Genomic DNA, 18,988 nt, shown 5'->3' on the forward strand with positions numbered 1-18,988 from the left:
AGAGTTAGCATTCGACCCACAGTAATTATTAGCATTAGTCATTTTCCTTGTGCTTGGGTATTTGGTGACTAAACATACATAATGACCCTGTCTTTTTGTTCTTTAAATACAGCAGCTCCAGGTGGTTCCGTTGTTCGGGGACATGCAAATAGAACTGGCAAGATACATCAAAACCAGCGCCCACTATGAGGAAAATAAATCTCGGTAGGAGGAGAACAAAGCTGCCCAATTTGAGCTTTTTGCAATGTCCTTATTGTGTAGTTTTATGACACCCTACTTATTTATCTAGAGGTCACACTTTTAACATTCTCAACAGGCTGGAACTGAATGTCCAGTATGGTAGCCCTGACACATGTGGCTATTTACATTTAAATTCATTGAAAAAATGCAATTAAAAATTTAATTTCCTTAGTCCAGTAGTTAGTGGCTGCTGTCTTAGCACAGACAGAGAACGTTTCCATCATCCCAGGGATTTCTGTTGGACAGTGCTAATCAAGAATGTAGAAGAGTCCTCTGGGCCTGGTGTTGTGCTGGCAGATGCCTAGTAACAGTCCTGGTGGAGGGTGGATGTCTGCAGGTATAGCAACAGAGTTAACAGAACTGTTACCTGAAGGCCATATCAGCCCAGGCCTGTTTTTGTAGGGTCCCTCGAGCTGAGAATGGTCTTCACGTTTTTAAAAGGAAGGTTGTCTCAAAAAAAAAAAAAAGAGGATGACTATGTAACAGAGACAGAGTGGCCCACAAATCCTAAAATGTTCGCTATCTGGCCCTGAACAGAGAAAGTTGGCCAAACGCCGCTGTAAAGGATCTGTAGCTCACAATGAGAACTCACGATAAATACCCAGTAGTCTCTGTGGAAGAGTCCACACAGCCAGTTGAGGATCAGAGGATGCTCTCATTGACTTTTGCTGAGCTCTTGTACCTGTGACCAACCTGCAGTTGCCATTCCACCATGATTTTGACAAATGAACTTGCATCTCAGTCTTGGGTCAGCAAACTTTTTCTGTAAAGGCCAAACAGAAAACACTATAGGCTTTGCAGGCCACAGGGGGTCTCAGCTACAAATTCTTTTTTGTTTTCTTTTTTAAACAACCCTTTAAAAATGTAAAACCCATTGCGTGTGGCTCTGGCACCGTACCAAACATCCTTGGCTTCCCCAGCCGCTGCAATGCCTGAGCTTTATGCTGGTGCCTCGTCAGGTAACGCAGGCCTTTTCCCTCCACTGCCAGATGGATGTGCACGTCCTCAAGCAGCAGCCCGCAGTACAACATCTGCGAGCAGATGATCCAGATCCGCGAGGACCACATGCGCTTCATCTCTGAGCTGGCACGCTATAGCAACAGTGAGGTGCGTGCACCACCGCCATCGTGTGGGACCCGGGAGCCAGACGGGCACCTGAGTGTTCCTTGTATTGTTTCGCACCCAAAGATTAACTTTCATTGCTCTGAAGAACATAGTTGAGTACCAAATACAGTCATGCATCACTTAACGACAGGGACATGTTCTAAGAAGTGCGCTGTTTGGCAATTTCGTCATTGTGTGAACATCATAGTGTCCTTACACACCAGATGGTACAGCCTACTACACATCTAGGCTGGATGATACAGCCTGTTGCTCCCAGGCTGCAAACCTGCACAGCATGGTACTGTGCTTAATGCTGTAAGCAGTTGTAACACAATGGTATTTGTGTATCTAAGCATATCTAAATTAGAAAAAGTATAGTAAAAATATGGTATTATACTGTTACGGGACCACCGTTGTATATGCAGTATGTCAAGGCCCAAAGTGTCATCATGCGGTGCATGACTGTACTTAGATGGCACCCATTGTAATCGACGAGGCAGTGAAATTAGCATTGCCAGTGTCTGTACAAAAAGCTGTACAAAAAGCATCATCTTGTTTTCAGAAGAATATAATAGGGTTCCCAAAAGAAAGGATGGAGAAGAGATCATTAATTAAGTGGCATTTCCTGGTCTAGTCCCATGAGTCCAAGCAGCTAGAAAGAGGGCTGGTGAAAGGAGGATGTCAGGAAAGGGTGACTATGACCTGGGGCCCTTTTTATGTCTAGAAGGGAAGTCAGTCATGAGACCCGGGGTGAGCAGGAGCCTCTGGGTCCATGGCAGGGGATGGCCTTGGGGCAGTGGGTTGGGGTGTCCAGGAGGTGGGCATAGGAGGGAAGGGGCTTTCTCCTTAATTCCTTTCATCTTTGTAGCTGGGTTTGCTGTGTCCTCATTTTGGCCATTTCCATTCTCTCCTGCCCAGTGTGGCTCTGAGCCAGCACTGCTGGCATGTGACATAGACAGAAGGGTGGTGACAGCCTCTGGGTGGGTCTGACCTTAGAGGAGCAGCAGAAGGTCACTTCTCACATCTTAGCGGGCCAGGCAGTGAAGTCAGGGTCGTGCAGTGACAACTGGGTGTGCGTGCTGCAAATAGTCGGGAGAGATGGAGGGTCTTGGGGCATATACACAGGACTGGTTGGTTCTTGGAGGGTTGTAGGAGGACCAATAATGTTAGAGGGGACAACTCTGGACATTGACCACCCCCCCCCCATGCAGAATGATGAGCATCCCTGTCCCCCACCAACCAAACATCGGTCATGTAACCAAAATGACTGGAAAAGCCCACTAGTCCAAATGCCTCAAGGCATCTGCTGCCTCCAATGCAGACACCTGGCAGGTGTCTGGGCACATTGGACACTTGCCAGCTCCCCAGTGCTGAGGCCCCACCTCACTTCTGCTTCTGCAGCCAGCATGACCTTTGGGTAGAAATGCGGGGATCTGCCGCCCCTGAGTGCAGGACATGATTGTAAACTGAGTTCATGCGAAGCGCTTAAACAACAAGGAGGGCTGGTTTACACCCTTCTAAATAAGCACATTTACAGCATTCCTTTCCTGTCTTTCTCCCTTCTGGGGTCTGCTGTGGTACCTTTATAATAAGAGGATTATTTTAGCAAGGAAAAAATCTACCTTTGAATGCTTTGCCCAGTTTATTTTTTAACATATTTATGGAGATATAATTCACATACCATATAATTTACCCATTGAAATTGTACAGTTCAAAGGTTTTTGGTATATTCACTGAGTTGTGTAACCATCACCACAGTCCATTTTTGAACATTTCCATCACCACCCAAAAAACCCTTAACTCATTAGCAGTCACTCCCCATTCCCCCTCCCCAGGCCCTTTCATCCTTTTTCTGTGTGTACAGATGTGCCTGTTCTGGGCTTTTTGTATAAATGGACTCACACACCGTGTGGCCTTTTTGCGGCTGGCTTCGTTCACTCAGTATACTGTTTTCAAAGTTCATCCATGTTGTATGTTTCAGTACTTCATTTTTATGGCTGAATAATATTCTGTTATATGGGTACACTACATTTTATTTATCCATTCATCAGTTGATGGACATCTGGGTTATGAATAATGCTGCTGTGAACATCAGTAGACAAGTTTTTGGGCAGAATAAGTTTCCATCCCTCTCAGGTAAATACTTAAGAATGGAATTGCTGAGTTATAATGGTAACTCTATGCTTAACATTTTGAGGAATGGTCATACTGTTCTCAAGGTGGCTGCACCATGTTGCATTCCCATCAGGAGCGTTTGAGGGCTGATTTCTCTACATCTTCACCAACACTTGTTATCGTCTGTTTTTTGAATGTGAAGTGGTAGCTGGTGCGGTTTTGATTTGCATTTCCCTAATGACTAATGATGTTGAGCATCTTTTCAAGTGCTCATTGGCCAATTGTATATCTTCTTTGCAGAAATGTCCATTCGTAGCCTTTGCTGATTTTTTAACTGGGTTATTTGCCTTTTTTACTATTGAGTTGTGTGAATTTTTAACATAGTTTAGATACCAGCCGTGATCTGCTATATGACTTTCAGATATTTTCCCCTACCTGTTCTACGAGTTGTTTTTTTTTTTTGCTTTCTTGATGGCATCCTTTGAAGCACAGTTTTTAATTTTTGATTTCCAATTTTATATATTTTTGCTTTTGTTGCTTATACTTTTGGTGTCATACTGAAGAAATCATTGCCAAAGCCAAGGTTATAAGGATTTGCCCCTTGTTTTCTTCTAAGAGTTTTGTAGCTATAGCTCTTACATTTAGACCTACAATATATTTTAAGTTGATTTTTGCATATAGTGTGAGATAGGGGTCCCAGATTCATTTTTTTGTATATGAATATTCAGTTTTTGCAGCACTACTTGGTTGAAAAGACTGCTCTTTCCCTGTAAAGGCACACTCATCAAAAATTAATTGACTGTACTCATGAGGGTCTGTGTCTGAACTCTTAGTTCCATTTGTCTATACCACTCTCCTTATGTCAGTACTACACTGTTTTGATTACTGTAGCTTTGGAGTAAGATTGAAACTGGGGAGCATAAGAATTCCAACTATGTTCTTTTTCAAGGTTGTTTTCTCTTCTTTACCAAGACTATTTGTGGACCTCTTGAATTTTTATATAAATTAGAAGATCAACTTGTCAATTTCTGCAAAAAAAAAAAGGCAACTAGAATTTTGGTAGAGATTGTATTTAATCTGTAGGTCAGTTTGGGGAATATTGCTGCCTTAACAATATCGCGTCTTCCAGTCTACGAACCTGGGATGTCTTTTTTATTTATTTAGACCTTTACTTTCTTTCAACAATGTTTTGTCACTTTTAGAGTACAAATTTTGCACTTCTTTTGTTAAATTTATTCTTGAGTATTTTATTCCTTTTGATGCTATTATAAATAGAGTTATTTTATTTGTTTCATTTTTAGGTTGTTTGGTTAGGCTCTTTTGATGAGAGGGTAAGGATTTGTTTTGAGCTGGGACAGCAGCTGGATTTGAGTCCTTCAGAGAATGTCAGTGGTGTAGCCTACACAGGCCACTGAGGCCCCCCAGAGACCCTGCATCTGGTCACCTCCTGACAGTGACCAGCACCATGTTCTGGGAAATTTTTTGTTTTATTGTTTTGTTTTAACTTCCTGTTATGTAAATTTTCAAGCATAGAAGGGAAAGGGACCAATTGTGGCCTGGTACCATCTCAGGTACCATGTCAGCTCCCTCGCCAGCTCCTTCCATAGACTTCGTACTTTCATAGTTTGAGGCAAATCTGAGACAACGTAGCATTCCTTTTGAAAATATAATATTTTCCGTGTCTCCATAAGGGTTCTTTTAAAAGACAACCGTAGTATCATTATCATACCTGAAAACATCAAGTATCACTCAATGTTGAATAGCCGCTCATTGCTCGCATTTCCCTAGTTGACTCATGAGTGGTTTATTTTTTCAAGTTTGTTTGCCTCAGGATCCGAATAACATCCACACACTGCATTGGTTGGTATGTCTCCTAAGGTAGGGTCAGCCCTCCATCTCTTTCCCACTGATGGCATATATTGGGGCCTTTTGTACCCTGCCCTCCCAGTACATTGGTAGTGAGGTCCGGAGGCCCAATCAGACTCCACTTCTGTCCTCTCACCTGCCTTGGCCCCTCATGGGCCAACAACCTGGACTGCTAGAGGCACACAGTGGCCCTCTGTGTCTCTGTGACTCAGATTGTTCACTATCTAGACTCATGAATTCATCAGGGTTGCAGAATTATAACATTCTAGTTCTGTTTTTCCTTCGCAACTTCTTGAAGCAGCTCTGCCTTGTTCTGAGGTATAATTCCTTCAGGAGAAACAGAGTTATGGCTTGATTTCTGCTGCTTTATGTATCAGCTTTTAAAATACAGTCATGTGTTGCTTAATGATGGGGATACATTCTGAGAAATGTGTCCTGAGGCAGTCTTGTTGCGTGATCATGGTGGAGTGCACTTACACAAACCCAGACGGCACATCCTCCTACTGTCCTAGGCTGTGTGGGATAGCCTTTGCTCCTAGCCCACGCACCTGTACAGCATGAATACTGTAGGCACTTGGAACACAATGGTAAGTATCTGTGTATCTACACATAACTAAACATAGAAAATGTACTGTAAAAGTACATATAAAAGATTTTTTAAAAATGGTACACCTGTGTAGGGCACCTTACTATGAGTGGAGCTTATGGGACTGGAAGTTGCTCTGGGTGAGTCAGTCAGCAAGTGATGAGTGAACGTGAAGGTCTAGGACATTACTGTGCGCTACTGTAGACTTTATAAACACTATACGCTTAGGCTACATTCAATTTATTTAAATTTTTTTCATTAATAAATTAACATTAACTTACTGTAACTTTTTTACTGTGTCAACTTGTAAATTTTTTAACTTTTTGACTCTTGTAATAACAGCTTAAACACGTATAGCTATACAAAATATTTTCTTTCATATCCTTATTCTGTGAGTTTTTTCTATTTGAATTTTGTTGTGTTTTTTGTTGTTTGTTTATTTATTTACTTTTTCAACTTTTTTTGTTAAAAACTAAGACACACACACGTTAGCCTAGGCCTACACAGAGCCAGGATGATCAAGATGTCATTAGTTACGAGAATTTTTCAGCTGCAGTAATCTGTTGGGCCACCTTTGTACATGCATCCGTTGGAAGTGTCGTTATGTGGCGTGTGACTGTAATTGGTTCCCTAGCATCATCTAAGGTTACAAATTAAAGTTTTTGAGTACTGTTTTGAAGTGAATTCACTTCAAGTTTCTTCTTTTTCTTTTTTCTCATATGCTGAAAATTCTGTTTCTTAATGACCAGAATTTGACTTAGTTTGATTTGATTTAGGTCACAATCTTTAGTCTTAAAATGGCAATACCAGCACTACCAATTACAGTGACTAAGATTTGTTTTGCAGGTAGTTTTGTCTTTGAGTTTCTCCCTCCAAGGATGTTAAATCCAATCACAGTGTTTCAGAGTTACCTGGGGTGGCTCCTCTGAGTGGTCGTGATGAGAGCTGGATACCCAGTTCTGTCCATTATTTCATTTTGCTTTTGACTTTTAGGGATTGCTTTTCCTTCTGATTTAATTCTGTGTCCTAATTATATAAAATATTTACATAGTTCTAACATCACATCTATAAAAAAAAGAAGTATATTCAGAAAACCCTGCCTTCCCCTCCACCCTGCCCTCCCTCCCCATAGGTAACCATTTTTAAATTTAAGTGGTCATTATTCAGTATAAGCAAATGCACATGATTTGTGCGTTCTTCTTCATTAGTAAGTGGAAGCATAGGGTGCACTCCTCTCTCCTAACACCATGTCCTGGAGATTCCTCCAGGCAGTGGGCAGTGCCTTTTCCCCTTCCCAGAGGTGCCACAGGGTGCCCATGGATAGGGCTCTGCGGCCCACATCACCGCTGGCTTCGGGGAGGGTCTTGTGCCTATGTCATTTAGTATTTTTGTGCATGTGGCTTTGGGTGGGTTCCTAGGGTGGGTTGGAGGGAAAACGCATCTGTGGCTTTTCTCACGGTGCTGTGCCTGCCTGGCTACAGGTGGTCACGGGGTCGGGCCGCCAGGAGGCCCAGAAGACGGACTCGGAGTACCGCAAGCTCTTCGACCTGGCCCTGCAGGGCCTGCAGCTCCTGTCGCAGTGGAGCGCTCACGTGATGGAAGTGGTAGGTGCCGTGCCCAGGCGGTGTGGGAGCTCCAGGAGCTGAAAGGTTGCCACCCCTGGTTGGTTAGAAGTGATTTTCTTCCTAAACAAATGATATTTTTTCTGCATCAACTTTAGTCTTTGGGTTGAGAAGGAATCGGCTTTTTATCTTCCACCCTAGAAAGAAGAATATGTATCAGTATAAATGTTTCTAAGCTGACTCAAAATTCATTTCATTTATGTTTTATCAATAAAGGGCCTCACCTTTTAAAACATATTGATAGAATTAAATTTCTACCATTGTGACAGTCTTAAAATTCTCATTTTTAAACAACATTTTCTCTTTGGAGCTCCAGCTGTCGGTATCTTTTGTTGAATATTGGTAAAATTGTTTCTGATGCCACATAAAGATTTGGATACCTATAAGTGATAAAAGATTTTCCTTTCTGTGGTTTATTTTGATCAGGAAAAGTTATCAAATTGGAAAGACTACATGGTTATTTGAGAGGCAAATTCTTTTCTTAAATGGTGATGAAAAGCTTGGAGTCTTAGATGCTCAACACACAATAGCCAGGCCATTTTGCCTGGTGTGTTTCTTAAACCTGAAGTCACATGGCCCGGGGGTTTTGCCCTTTTATGGAGTTAGAGAGAGAGAGAGAGAGAGAGAGAGAGAGAGAGAGTGTGTGTGTGTGTGTGTGTGTGTATGTATGTATGTGTGCACACACGTGCACTTGTGCATGCATTTGTGTGACTTTCAGATTGCAGTAAATATTAGAAAGCTGACCTTTTGACTTTGGCCATTGTCATGTTAGTCAGACCAGATGTCAGGCATTTTGCATTCAATACGGAATGTCTCTGCTCTCTCTGACCACACCAGTATTCATGGAAACTCGTGCACCCCACTGACAAGTACTCCAACAAGGACTGCCCCGACAACGCTGAGGAGTATGAGCGTGCCACACGCTACAACTACACCAGCGAGGAGAAGTTTGCCTTGGTGGAGGTGAGGACATTTGTCTGCATTCTTGTGTGGCTCTGGTCTCACTCTGTCTTCCCTTCCAAAAGCAAAAGCAAAACTATGAACAAAACTGCCTAAGTTTTTTTTATTTCAATAGATTTAGGGGGTACAAGTGCAGTTTTGTTACATGGATGTGTTGTACAGTGGTGAAGCCTGGGCTTTTAGTGTACCCATCAGCAGACTAGTGTGCCTTGTACCCATTAGGTAAGTTTTCATCCCTCACCCTCCTCCCGCCTTTGAAGCCTCCTGTGATTGTCATTCTACTCTGCACCCCCATGTGTACCCACAGCTTGGCTCCCACTTACAATTGACAACATGTGATATTTGATTTTCGGTTCCTGAGTCACTTCACTTAGGATAATGGCCTCCAGTTTCATCCAAGTTCCTGCAAAAGACATTTGTTTCATTCTTTTTTGTGGCTAAGTAACAACTGCCTAACTTATGTTGTTGCTTCTCTGTAGGGCACCCTGTGCTTCTGTCAGAGTGGTCATAACACAATGAAATGGGTTAGAGAAATAGTGCTTGTGGGTGCCTGGGTCTGTGCTGACAGCTCTGTGTGGGCAGATGATCAACTCACTGACGAGCATCTGTGAGTGGAGAGCAGTTTCCCGGGTGCCGGGAGACCAGATGGGGCTCGTCCCTGCCATCTGAGAGAGAGAGAAGGGCCCCTGGCAGCCCCTGGCATTTTCCTCCTGTGGCCTCCACCTGCTGTTTGTTCTCACATGTGTGCAGCGGACCCTGCGCTCTCCTCATGGTGGACAGAAGTTCTTAATTCCGTCAGCCAGTTTCTTTCTTTCATAGTTGTGCTTTTTCTGTCTTGTTTAAGAAATCTTTGTATATTCTCAGGTCATAGAAATAATTCTCCTATATTGCCTTCTGGATATTTTTCCTTTCACATTGAGATCTGAAATTCACCCACAGTTTGTTTTATAAATGCTTCTGCCCCTTCCCTCCACAGCCCTGACCTTGCCACCTTTGGAGTAGATCAAGTGTAATAGGTGCATGTGTGGGTGTGTTTCTTCTCTGTTTTCATCCATGGGTCAGTTTGTCCTTCTCAAGACACCACTCCGTAGCTTTATAATAACTTATCATGTCTGGTAAAGCACATATTTCTGTCTTCAAGAGTTCCTTGCCTATTCTTTCCCTTTGTATTCATGTACATTTTAGAATCAGCTTTTTATATTCTACTGTGAAACCTGTTGGAATTTTTTATCAGGATATGAATAAACCTGTAGATCATAATAGGGAAAACTGACAGACTTCTAACCCAGTTGGCCCTCTGTATCCCTGGGTTTCACATGTGTGGAGTCAGCCAACTTTGGGTCCAAAATATTTTGGGGGGGAAAAATAGCAATAAAAAAATAAACAAAAGTAAAGAAAATACAGTAGAACAGCAATTTGTATAGCATTTGTATTTTGTTAGGTATTACTATGCAAGTAATCTAGAGATGATTTAAAGTATACAGGAAGATGTACATTGGTTATATGCAAATACTGTGCCACTTTATGTCAGTGATTGAGCATCTGTCTGCAGATTTCATTATCTGCGGGGAGTCCTGAATCAATCCCTTGCAGATATCAAGAGACAACTGTATTTGGTCTATTTTTTATTGATACAAAAAGCATATTAAATGTATATATTTTGGGGATACATGTGATAATTTGTTATATTCATATAATCAAATCAAGATAATTGGGATATCCATTAACTTAAATATTTATCTTTAGGAACATTTTGATTATTCTTTTCTAGCTATTTTGAAATGTACAATTGTTTAATGTTATTCTAGTCACCCTACTGATCCTAAGTCTTTTTCGAGTATGGTATATCCCTTCAATTGTTCAGATTCTCTTTAATTTCTCTTTCATAATCTGTGGAGAAATCTTCGACATCTTTTGTTACCTTTATTTATAGGTATTGGATATTATAGATAATATATTTAAACATTTTTCTAAATGTTAGTCACTGGTATTTAAAGTGTAAATTTTTAAAAGTCCTACTTATATAATCATAGCATCTGCAAATGATGATGGCTTTATTTCTTCCATCCTTGTGTTCTTTTTTTTTTTTTAATCACATGGGTAGGGTCTGTAGTTGTTAAACAGAAGAGAGGTACCAGACTTCCCTGTGTTGCTTCTCGTCTCACAGGGAAGCTTTCACGATTTTACCACGTGATACGTTTGCCGTAGGTTTATCTCAGCCACCCTTCATCAGGTTTAGGAAGTTGCCTTCTATTCCTAGTTTGCAAAGAGATTTTAACATGAATAGATATTAATTTTACTAAGTACTTTGCATCCATTGAAACACTCCTATGACTTTTTTATTCCATTAATGTGAATTCACATTGATTGGCTTTTTTATTTTTCCTTTTTTAAAAAATTGAGTTATTTAAGCTAGCCTTGCATTCTTGGTATAAATGCATCTTGATTATGCGATATATTCCTCTTTATATATTGCTGGATATAGTTTGCTAATATTTTGCTTAGAATTTTTCCATCGAAGTTAATGAGTGAGAGTAGACTTTAATATTATTTTTAGAGGCCGGGCATGGTGGCTCACACCTGTAATGCTAGCACTCTGGGAGGCCGAGGTGGGAGGATTGCTTGAGGTCAGGAGTTCAAGACCAGCCTGAGCAAGAGCAAGACCCCGTCTCTACAAAACATAGAAAAAATAAGCCAGGTGTGGTGGCATGCGCTTGTAGTCCCAGCGATTCCAGAGGCTGAGGCGGGAGGATCGCTTGAGCCCAGGAGTTGGAGGCTGCAGTGAGCTGTGATCACACCACTGCTCTCGAGCCTGGGTGACAGAACAAGACCTTATCTCTAAAAAAAAAAAAAAAAGAAAAGAAAAGATGCCACAATTATATCTTACTGGTGCTATTAAATGTTTTGCACCTGTGTTCTATAAATCAGTTACCTGCACAGCAAGTGGATTTGTGATAAATTCGTCTTGCTCTGTTTCACTTTTCAAAGAGATTGTCAGTCTCACACAGCTGTAGTGAAGTTGGCTACAGAAATGTTTACAAACTGCAAAAGCAATAAGGAAACTCATATGTAGTAACCATCATGTTTGGTTCATGCCCTTCAGTTTATTCAGAAAGTAATAAAGCACAGTGTAATTAACAAAATTACTGGCTGGAAACAGGAAAGTAATGAGCCAATGGCACCATTTTTCTGTCTGTCACATGAATTACTCTGGAAGCTCTTTGTTGTGTATTTACGTTTAAACAAAATCTTCTGAGCTTTTCCTATGCATGTTAATTCAGTGTGCTATTATTGTTTAACAAATGGGATTGGGGCTACAAACTCTCATGACTTCTTTTTTATTTAATAGTTAATATATTTGCTTTCCTGAATCTTTTTTCTTCTTTTCCATTTGGATTCCATCACGGGAGGGTGGGCCCATGTGGATGCAGGTGGGGTGTGTTTTGAGTCAGATGTGCTCCTGCCCTCCAGGCGCTCAGAGTCTGCTCTGGGGAGGAAGGCATCGGGGCAGCTGCCGGGGAGGGGGCGGTGCATGTGTCTGTGACACCCCTGAGAAGGCCGTCCACCGTGCCATGTCTCCCGCAGGTGATTGCCATGATCAAGGGCCTGCAGGTGTTGATGGGCAGGATGGAGAGCGTGTTCAATCATGCCATCCGGCACACCGTCTACGCCGCACTACAGGACTTTGCGCAGGTGACCCTCAGGGAGCCGCTGCGGCAGGCCATCAAGAAGAAGAAGAACGTCATCCAGAGGTCAGCCTTCTGCACACCCCCTGTGCCTGCCAGGTCCTCAAGGCCTGGGGTGAATGTGGGTTCAAACAATAGGAGCGTTACAGTTTTGTATATAGGTCCATTTCATTTATCTTCAACTTCCAGCACCCTTTTGGTGAATTTCCTCTAAATGTTAATACCGTGGGTCCAGTGGGTCCAGTTACTAATCAGAACAACCGAGGTGCATCCATTATAGAGTGTCTAAGGAGCCCGGAGACAGTATATCAAAATCCGCCTGTGGTTCCCATCACCGGGCCCCTAGGGACCGCGGCCCCACACTCTGTCCCCTCCCACAGTGTGTCCTCTTGAGTAATTTTGCTTTCATTTCTTCTGGCTCGTCCTACAGATCTATCAAAATTGGCATAGACATTGCAGAAATCCAGCAGGAGCAATCTTAAGCTTATTTTCTCTTAATGTTGATTCTTTTAGATCAAGTTGTCTTTCAAGGACATCTGTGTAAATTGAAGCTTACGGGTGTTCACAAATGTATGGACTTTATTTTCCTGCTTTCTAGTTGATGTATTGTTCACCCGGCATGGTATGACTTTTTAGCATTACTAACATTTTATACTGTGATGCTTTCCAGTTTAATTTCCATCACTTCGAGGGCTTAGTCGGGGTTTTTCTTCTCGAGTCTTGCCTGCCGTGCACGTGCTCGCCCCCACGGGGGGGACTGTCAGGTGCTCTGCAGTGTCCATATGCGTGCACGGGCGTCTTGCCTGACTTGGGAGGGGTATTCTGCAGACGGGATTTGTTTGAGGTACACCGGTATGGGAAAAAAGCTCTTGCCTTTGACAGGAAACAGAGCCCCAGCCGCAAAGCCCATGGATTGTGTAGCGTAGTCTCAGAGTTATTCAGGTTTTAGCCAGAACCTTCCCCCAAGGTGATCAGGGTGGGCCCAGGGTGCCTGTGGACCATGTGTGGCACCGTGGGGGTCTCTGCACAGTGCAGCCCAGTTGGTGATGGGGTCACGTTGCAAACGAGTCGAGATACATGCTCAGCGTCCTCGGTCATGTGGGCGACTTCCCATTCCTGTTGGGTCACGGGGACGCCCGGCTGCAGGCAGGTGGAACTCTGCTGTGCTCTGGGTGGGTGTTGTGGTCAGTCCTCTCCCCGCCCACAGTGGGACTCAGGGCCACCTTGCTGCAGAGAGGGTTCAGGAAATGAAACAGCACTTCAGGCTAACTGCTGCAAACTGCAGCTCAGTCACATCTTCTGAGACTAGCGATATTCTCAAGAAAACAATCTGTCTTAAAATTTCCTGTCCCTCCACTGCCCCAGAGAATTTATACATGTGAGTCAGCTGTTCAGAGAGCCTGTTAGTTAGGTGAGCGGATGCTATGATCATACAAGTTCCCAGGGTCTCAGCCCTCTGCCTCGCTGATAACTGGACGGGCCATTCAGTGTCCTGCAGGCCATCAGGAAGACCGTGTGTGACTGGGAGACAGGGCATGAGCCCTTCAACGACCCGGCACTGCGGGGCGAGAAGGACCCCAAGAGTGGCTTTGACATCAAAGTGCCGCGGCGCGCCGTGGGACCTTCCAGCACACAGGTTCTTGTCCCCACACCCTGCCCTGGCTTTGTTCCTGGGGTGGGCCTGCCCTGAAGGGGGACGGGCATGAAATGACGTCACCCTGTCTGCTTGGGCAAAGTGAGGTATTGCCTGTGGCTTTTCTGCTACTCCTGTTCCCTGCCCAAGTGAATCTGGAACATTAGCCAAGGCGTCCCTTGATTCTCTGATGTGTTCATTTGCGTTCAGAAGTGCATCTGACTCCATTTTAACTCCCGTCCCGAAAATATGGGTGAAAGCCTTCATGTACTGTGTTTCTTGATGGGCGTTTAAATGTCTGCTTCTGATTTTTACGTTGGGTCTGCAAATGATCATTCCCAAAGATAAAACGCTGGGAAATTATAAAATGTTGCTTTTGTGTGTCCTGGTCTTAAGCTGCCACCGCTATTCTCTCTCCTGGTGTGTTCAGGCCTTCCCCGAGCGCCCTGCACCGACTCCCATGCCTGATTTAATCCTTCCACTGCCTGTCTCCTCCCCACCTGGCACCTGGTGCTTCTTGCTCATCTCTCTGTTGGAGGCTTTATAGTTTCTCCTCCGGTCTTCCAGACGGTCACCAGCAAAGCACGTGGCTGGCTCCTTAGGAAACCTCTCCAAAGTCTGGGAGTGAGGCTCTGGCCTCTCCGCAGAGGACGGTCCCCCGGGCCTGTGGGGGGTACTTGCCACCTCCCTGCCTCCGTTCATGCGTTTGTCCCCGTGTCCCTGCCCGGGCGTGTGTGTCCTGTGACTAACGGCTCTTCCCCACCTCTCCCCCGTCTGTCTGTGTCTAGCTCTACCTGGTGCGCACCATGGCCGAGTCCTTGAGCTCTGCCGAGCTGCTGAGGCAGCTCAAGTCTCTGGGCATGGAAAGGCTCTTGCATGTGGTAAACGCGTTTCTGAGGCAGTCGTACACCTACCCACCTCTTTTAACCTTTGGTGGTAAGACATCGTTTGTTTTTCTTGTTGACGTTTACGGCACGGAGGCGAACTGCTCCGCTACAAAAGTTCTTTCCCCCAAACAGCAGCAACGTGGCCACTTAGGTGGGTGCCAGATCTCGGGGGGCCAGCACGGCGTGGGCCGGGGCCTGGCTCTGGCCAGGGCATAGCGGAGCAGTCCTTCTCTTACTGTTTTCCTGAGTTTGGCGTAACTAATGCACCGTGTATATTTTCTCCCCCACAAATGTTTCCTTGGATAATCCAGCTTTACATGGTGAGAACCATGCTAGAGTCCCTCATTGCAGACAAAAGTGGTTCCAAGAAAACCTTGAGAAGTAGCCTTGAGGGGCCCACCATATTGGACATAGAAAAATTTCATCGAGAGTCATTCTTCTACACCCACTTGATAAATTTCAGTGGTAAGAGATACTGCTGACCAGCGCCCGGCCCAGCATGTCCTAACACCACTAACACCATCTAGAATGCTTCTGCCTGCCTGACCGTCCCCTGCCCCCATCCCTGGTGCACCCAGAGGGTGATGTGTCCTGCTGCTGTGGCCTCACTGTCCCTGGCCTCGGCTCCCCCCACAGGGTGTGGCCCTTACAAGGGTTAAGGCCAAGGGGCCAGAGCAGACCCTGCAACATAAACACAGTCTTTCCAACCTACATGGGCTCAGAAACACAAGGGAATGCGATGCGTTGCCTGGATTGAGACCCATGCGTTGATAAATATCAGAAACCGCCCTGTGGGTGGTGACGTGGGGGAAGGTAGCAGGTGCCTGGAGCAGGTGAGCCCCTTCCTGGGTGGTGCCTGGGCCCCAGCAGGTGCACTTTCCGCCCTCCGTGTGTCTGCCTGTGTCCTCCTCGAGTGTCCACGCCCGCTGTGGTGCCCACCTCTAGCTCAGAGCAGAAGCCTCACCGTCCTGGCTGGCTGCTGCAGGTGTTGGAGTAAACAGCGATGCTTTTGCTGTTAACCCTGTGAAAGGATGGAGATTTTGTTTTTTAATCTGTCTCTATTTTTGCATTAGCTAGACGTCCCCTGAGTGTACATGTAATGCTGCATCCTGGACATTGGTTTTTACCCAAGTAAAAGTAGAGCCATCCTGTTTTCATTTCTTCTTGCAAAAAGGATATTTACCCCCAAGCCCGCCAAGGGGCTCACAGGGCTGACGAGGCCCCTGTTGGCGGGCAGACACTGACTGCTTAGAATGTGCAGGGTCCAGGTGGCTTCACTTGCAGCCACACCTAGCTGGTCATGGCTCTGGAGACCCCTCCCTGCTCTTGTCACACTGCATGGTTTGGGGCTGAGTGAGGAGAAGCCGGCACCCATCACGCAGCCCCTCTTGTATCATCTCTGCTGAATCTTTTTCTGCTTGCGGAAGGTAACCCGCTGTTGTTTGAATCCTCCAAGAAACGCTGCAGCAGTGCTGTGACCTTTCGCAGTTGTGGTTCCGAGAGTTCTTCCTGGAGCTGACCATGGGCAGGAGGATCCAGTTTCCCATCGAGATGTCGATGCCCTGGATCCTGACGGATCACATCCTGGAGACCAAGGAGGCATCGATGATGGAGTGAGCGTCCTGTGGGCCCTGTGTTCGTGATGGCTGGGGCTTCTCCGGGGAGGTGGAGGAGGGAGCCTAGACTGTTTCCAGCACTTCCTTTGAAATCATGTTTCCTGGGTTGAGCTTTGGAGAGTGGTGTAAGGAACCAGTTTCTTGGCTTCAGACTGAAATGAGGAGCTCAGGTACTAGAGCTGGTCAGGTTCCTGTTCTGCCTGGGTGTTGGGCAGGGCCCTGGGACCAGCCTGGATCCGGGAGACCAGACAAGTCTGGGCCTTCTCCAGGCCTTTCCGGTGCAGGCCCTGGGAGGTGTGGCCGTGCCCAGGGCACTGGGGCTACAGGGGAGGAGCCCTCTTGTGTGGCACAGCCTCTGACCCTGATGAAACTAGGAAAGGAAGCATTAACTGAGCAGCTTTGTTTTGGAGGGTTGGGACTCTGAGCCGGGGTAGAGGGATCAGTCTTCCAAAATATGAAGTCCGTGGAAGAGAAAGCAATTAAAACAGGGTTATCTTGTGGGGAACATCTGGGGGGCAGCCCAGTGGTCCTTCCTAGCACCACAAATGGGGAACACCTGTGTTCTTTGTGCATCAGTGCTCACGGGTCCCTTGTAGCATCCAGGGGACAAACAGGACAATCGCCTTCCACTGTGTGGAGGCCTGTGTGAGGAGCTGGAGCCAGTTTGGCTCCTCTTCCTGGGGTGGGCTTCCTGCCGCCTGGCCCCGCCTGCTCACACAGCTTCTCCCGCTGCTGTCACGCTGTCGGCCTCCTGAGGCCTCTGGCTGCTGCGTTTTGTCCAGACATGAGCTGGGGGAGATGGGTTTTCAGACACAGGCCCAACACCGGAGGTGCTTGTGGTCAGCTGTTTAAATCAGACAGTTTATCCTTAAAATAAGAAAATAACTCAGTTTTGTTGTTAAAAAAAAAAATACCACGTACTTGTGGTGAAATATTTTAAAGCCTGGTAAGTGATAAGGCAGGTAGATGGAGGCCCTCGTCTGTGCATGGCCTTTGAGTGAGCTTGTCCCTCCCATGGGGTCCTCGCTCATCTCCCCAGCCTGTCGGGTGCAATGGTGGCCTCCGGTGCAGCCACCAGGGGAGAGTGCACCACAGGAGAGTTTGGTGTTTGGAGTAAAAATAGATTTTCCTTTCATGAGAGGGAAAAACGAGAGTTAAATGTCTTGTGGAGTTGGAGGCTATTGGAGCCGGGAGTCTGTGGAGTGGGAGCCGGGTGGTGACTGCTGCCACCCTCTGCAGGTACGTCCTCTACTCCCTGGACCTGTACAATGACAGCGCCCACTATGCGCTCACCAGGTTCAACAAGCAGTTCCTGTACGACGAAATCGAGGCAGAGGTGAGGGCCTAAGCGTCCATTCCTTTTCATCTCCTTTAATTCAGTTTCCTTCTTAATTTCTTTTTCCTTTGAGTATTAAAGGAATTACTTTTTGTTTAGAATACAAGGCAGTGTAAACGTGAAGCAGCGTTTCGGTGTGAGCCCCCTTGTCTACACTCCCCTCTGTCGCTACAACCTCTTCACATGACAGCTGTCATAAGCAGTTTCTGTGTCTTCACCCTGTTTTCTGTTAGGAACATGATCTTTGCACTGAACCAACCCATTAAGTCTCTAGTTTTTGGTTTTGGTTATTATAAATAGTATTTCGACGCTCTTCCTGACACATCATTTTTTATTTGCATTGGATTATTTCTTGAGGCCAAATTCCCACAGATGGAATTCTCAGGTCAGTGTACGCATAGCTAAGGAGAGAAATCTTATTCTCTAGGATACGAGAGAATTTAACCTGAACAAATTGCTTCGTGCATCTGGGCCACCTCCACCCCCTCACGAAGACCACCCAAAAGCAGTTCCTCAGGGAGGTCTCACGAGTCCCTAGACAATGCAGGGTGGGTGGAGGCAGAGACACCCCTCCTGTCTCTGTCTGCCAGGCCCCTGGGTCCCGGGTCCTGCTTGCCTCTGGACACAGGTGTCCTTATTGGGGGGCTGGCATGCTAGCCCCATCTGCAAGCAGGAGTCTGGGTTTCGGGGGTGTCTCCTGACTGACCTTGTACCCAGAGCATCCAGAACAGCCCAACCTGCTCTAGGGGAAGCCCGGGAGGTGCTCTGGCGGTGGCTCCTGGGAGGCACAGCTGGCGGCAGGAGCTGCCCCTGGGTGGGGACCCAGGTGCAGCGCACATGAGCCACCTGGAGCACGTGGTGAGGGAAGACTTTTTTATATTCCCTTGCATTTAACCGCATAGGAACATGTTTCTCTCTCAGTAAGAATGGTTCTGGCATAGTTTTCAATATCTGCGTGGTGGTCACTTTGGCCACACCATAATCGTGCTATTGTTGGACGGTAAGATAGTTTCTAGTTTCTTTTTTCTAATAAGAGCCTCAGTTAGCTGCCTTAGCAAAAAGCTTGTGATTTTCAAGTTGTGTTATTTAATCTTGGTTTAGGGACACAGTCTCTAACGTGTACTTTCTTCGTCCACAGGTGAATCTATGTTTTGACCAATTTGTTTACAAGCTAGCAGACCAGATATTTGCATATTATAAGGTTATGGCAGGAAGGTGAGTATGAGTGTCTGTGTGTGAGTTTGATACAAAATCTTGGATAATTTAATCTGATGTTTCTGTTAAAATTTGCAATCTGTGAAAAACGTCCTGTCTTCCTTCTGTACTAGTTTGCTTCT

The 18,988-nt window shown here is 45.5% G+C and overlaps 1 protein-coding gene across 1 annotated transcript in view; it reads left to right on the forward strand.

The window, feature by feature from the left end:
* The window catches only part of CYFIP1 (cytoplasmic FMR1 interacting protein 1), a 107,399-nt gene that overhangs the window by 50,120 nt on the left and 38,291 nt on the right, over window positions 1-18,988 (forward strand). The window contains 11 exon segments of the mRNA XM_012647968.1: window positions 113-204; window positions 1,230-1,347; window positions 7,393-7,515; window positions 8,371-8,496; window positions 12,079-12,245; window positions 13,668-13,815; window positions 14,601-14,811; window positions 14,814-15,164; window positions 16,156-16,312; window positions 17,555-17,651; window positions 18,790-18,866. Of these exon segments, the coding sequence (XP_012503422.1) occupies window positions 113-204; window positions 1,230-1,347; window positions 7,393-7,515; window positions 8,371-8,496; window positions 12,079-12,245; window positions 13,668-13,815; window positions 14,601-14,811; window positions 14,814-15,164; window positions 16,156-16,312; window positions 17,555-17,651; window positions 18,790-18,866 (1,667 nt within the window).

This window comes from Propithecus coquereli, unplaced genomic scaffold (genome assembly GCF_000956105.1).
Source record: "Propithecus coquereli isolate 6110/MARCELLA unplaced genomic scaffold, Pcoq_1.0 Scaffold28, whole genome shotgun sequence".
NCBI lineage: Eukaryota > Metazoa > Chordata > Mammalia > Primates > Indriidae > Propithecus > Propithecus coquereli.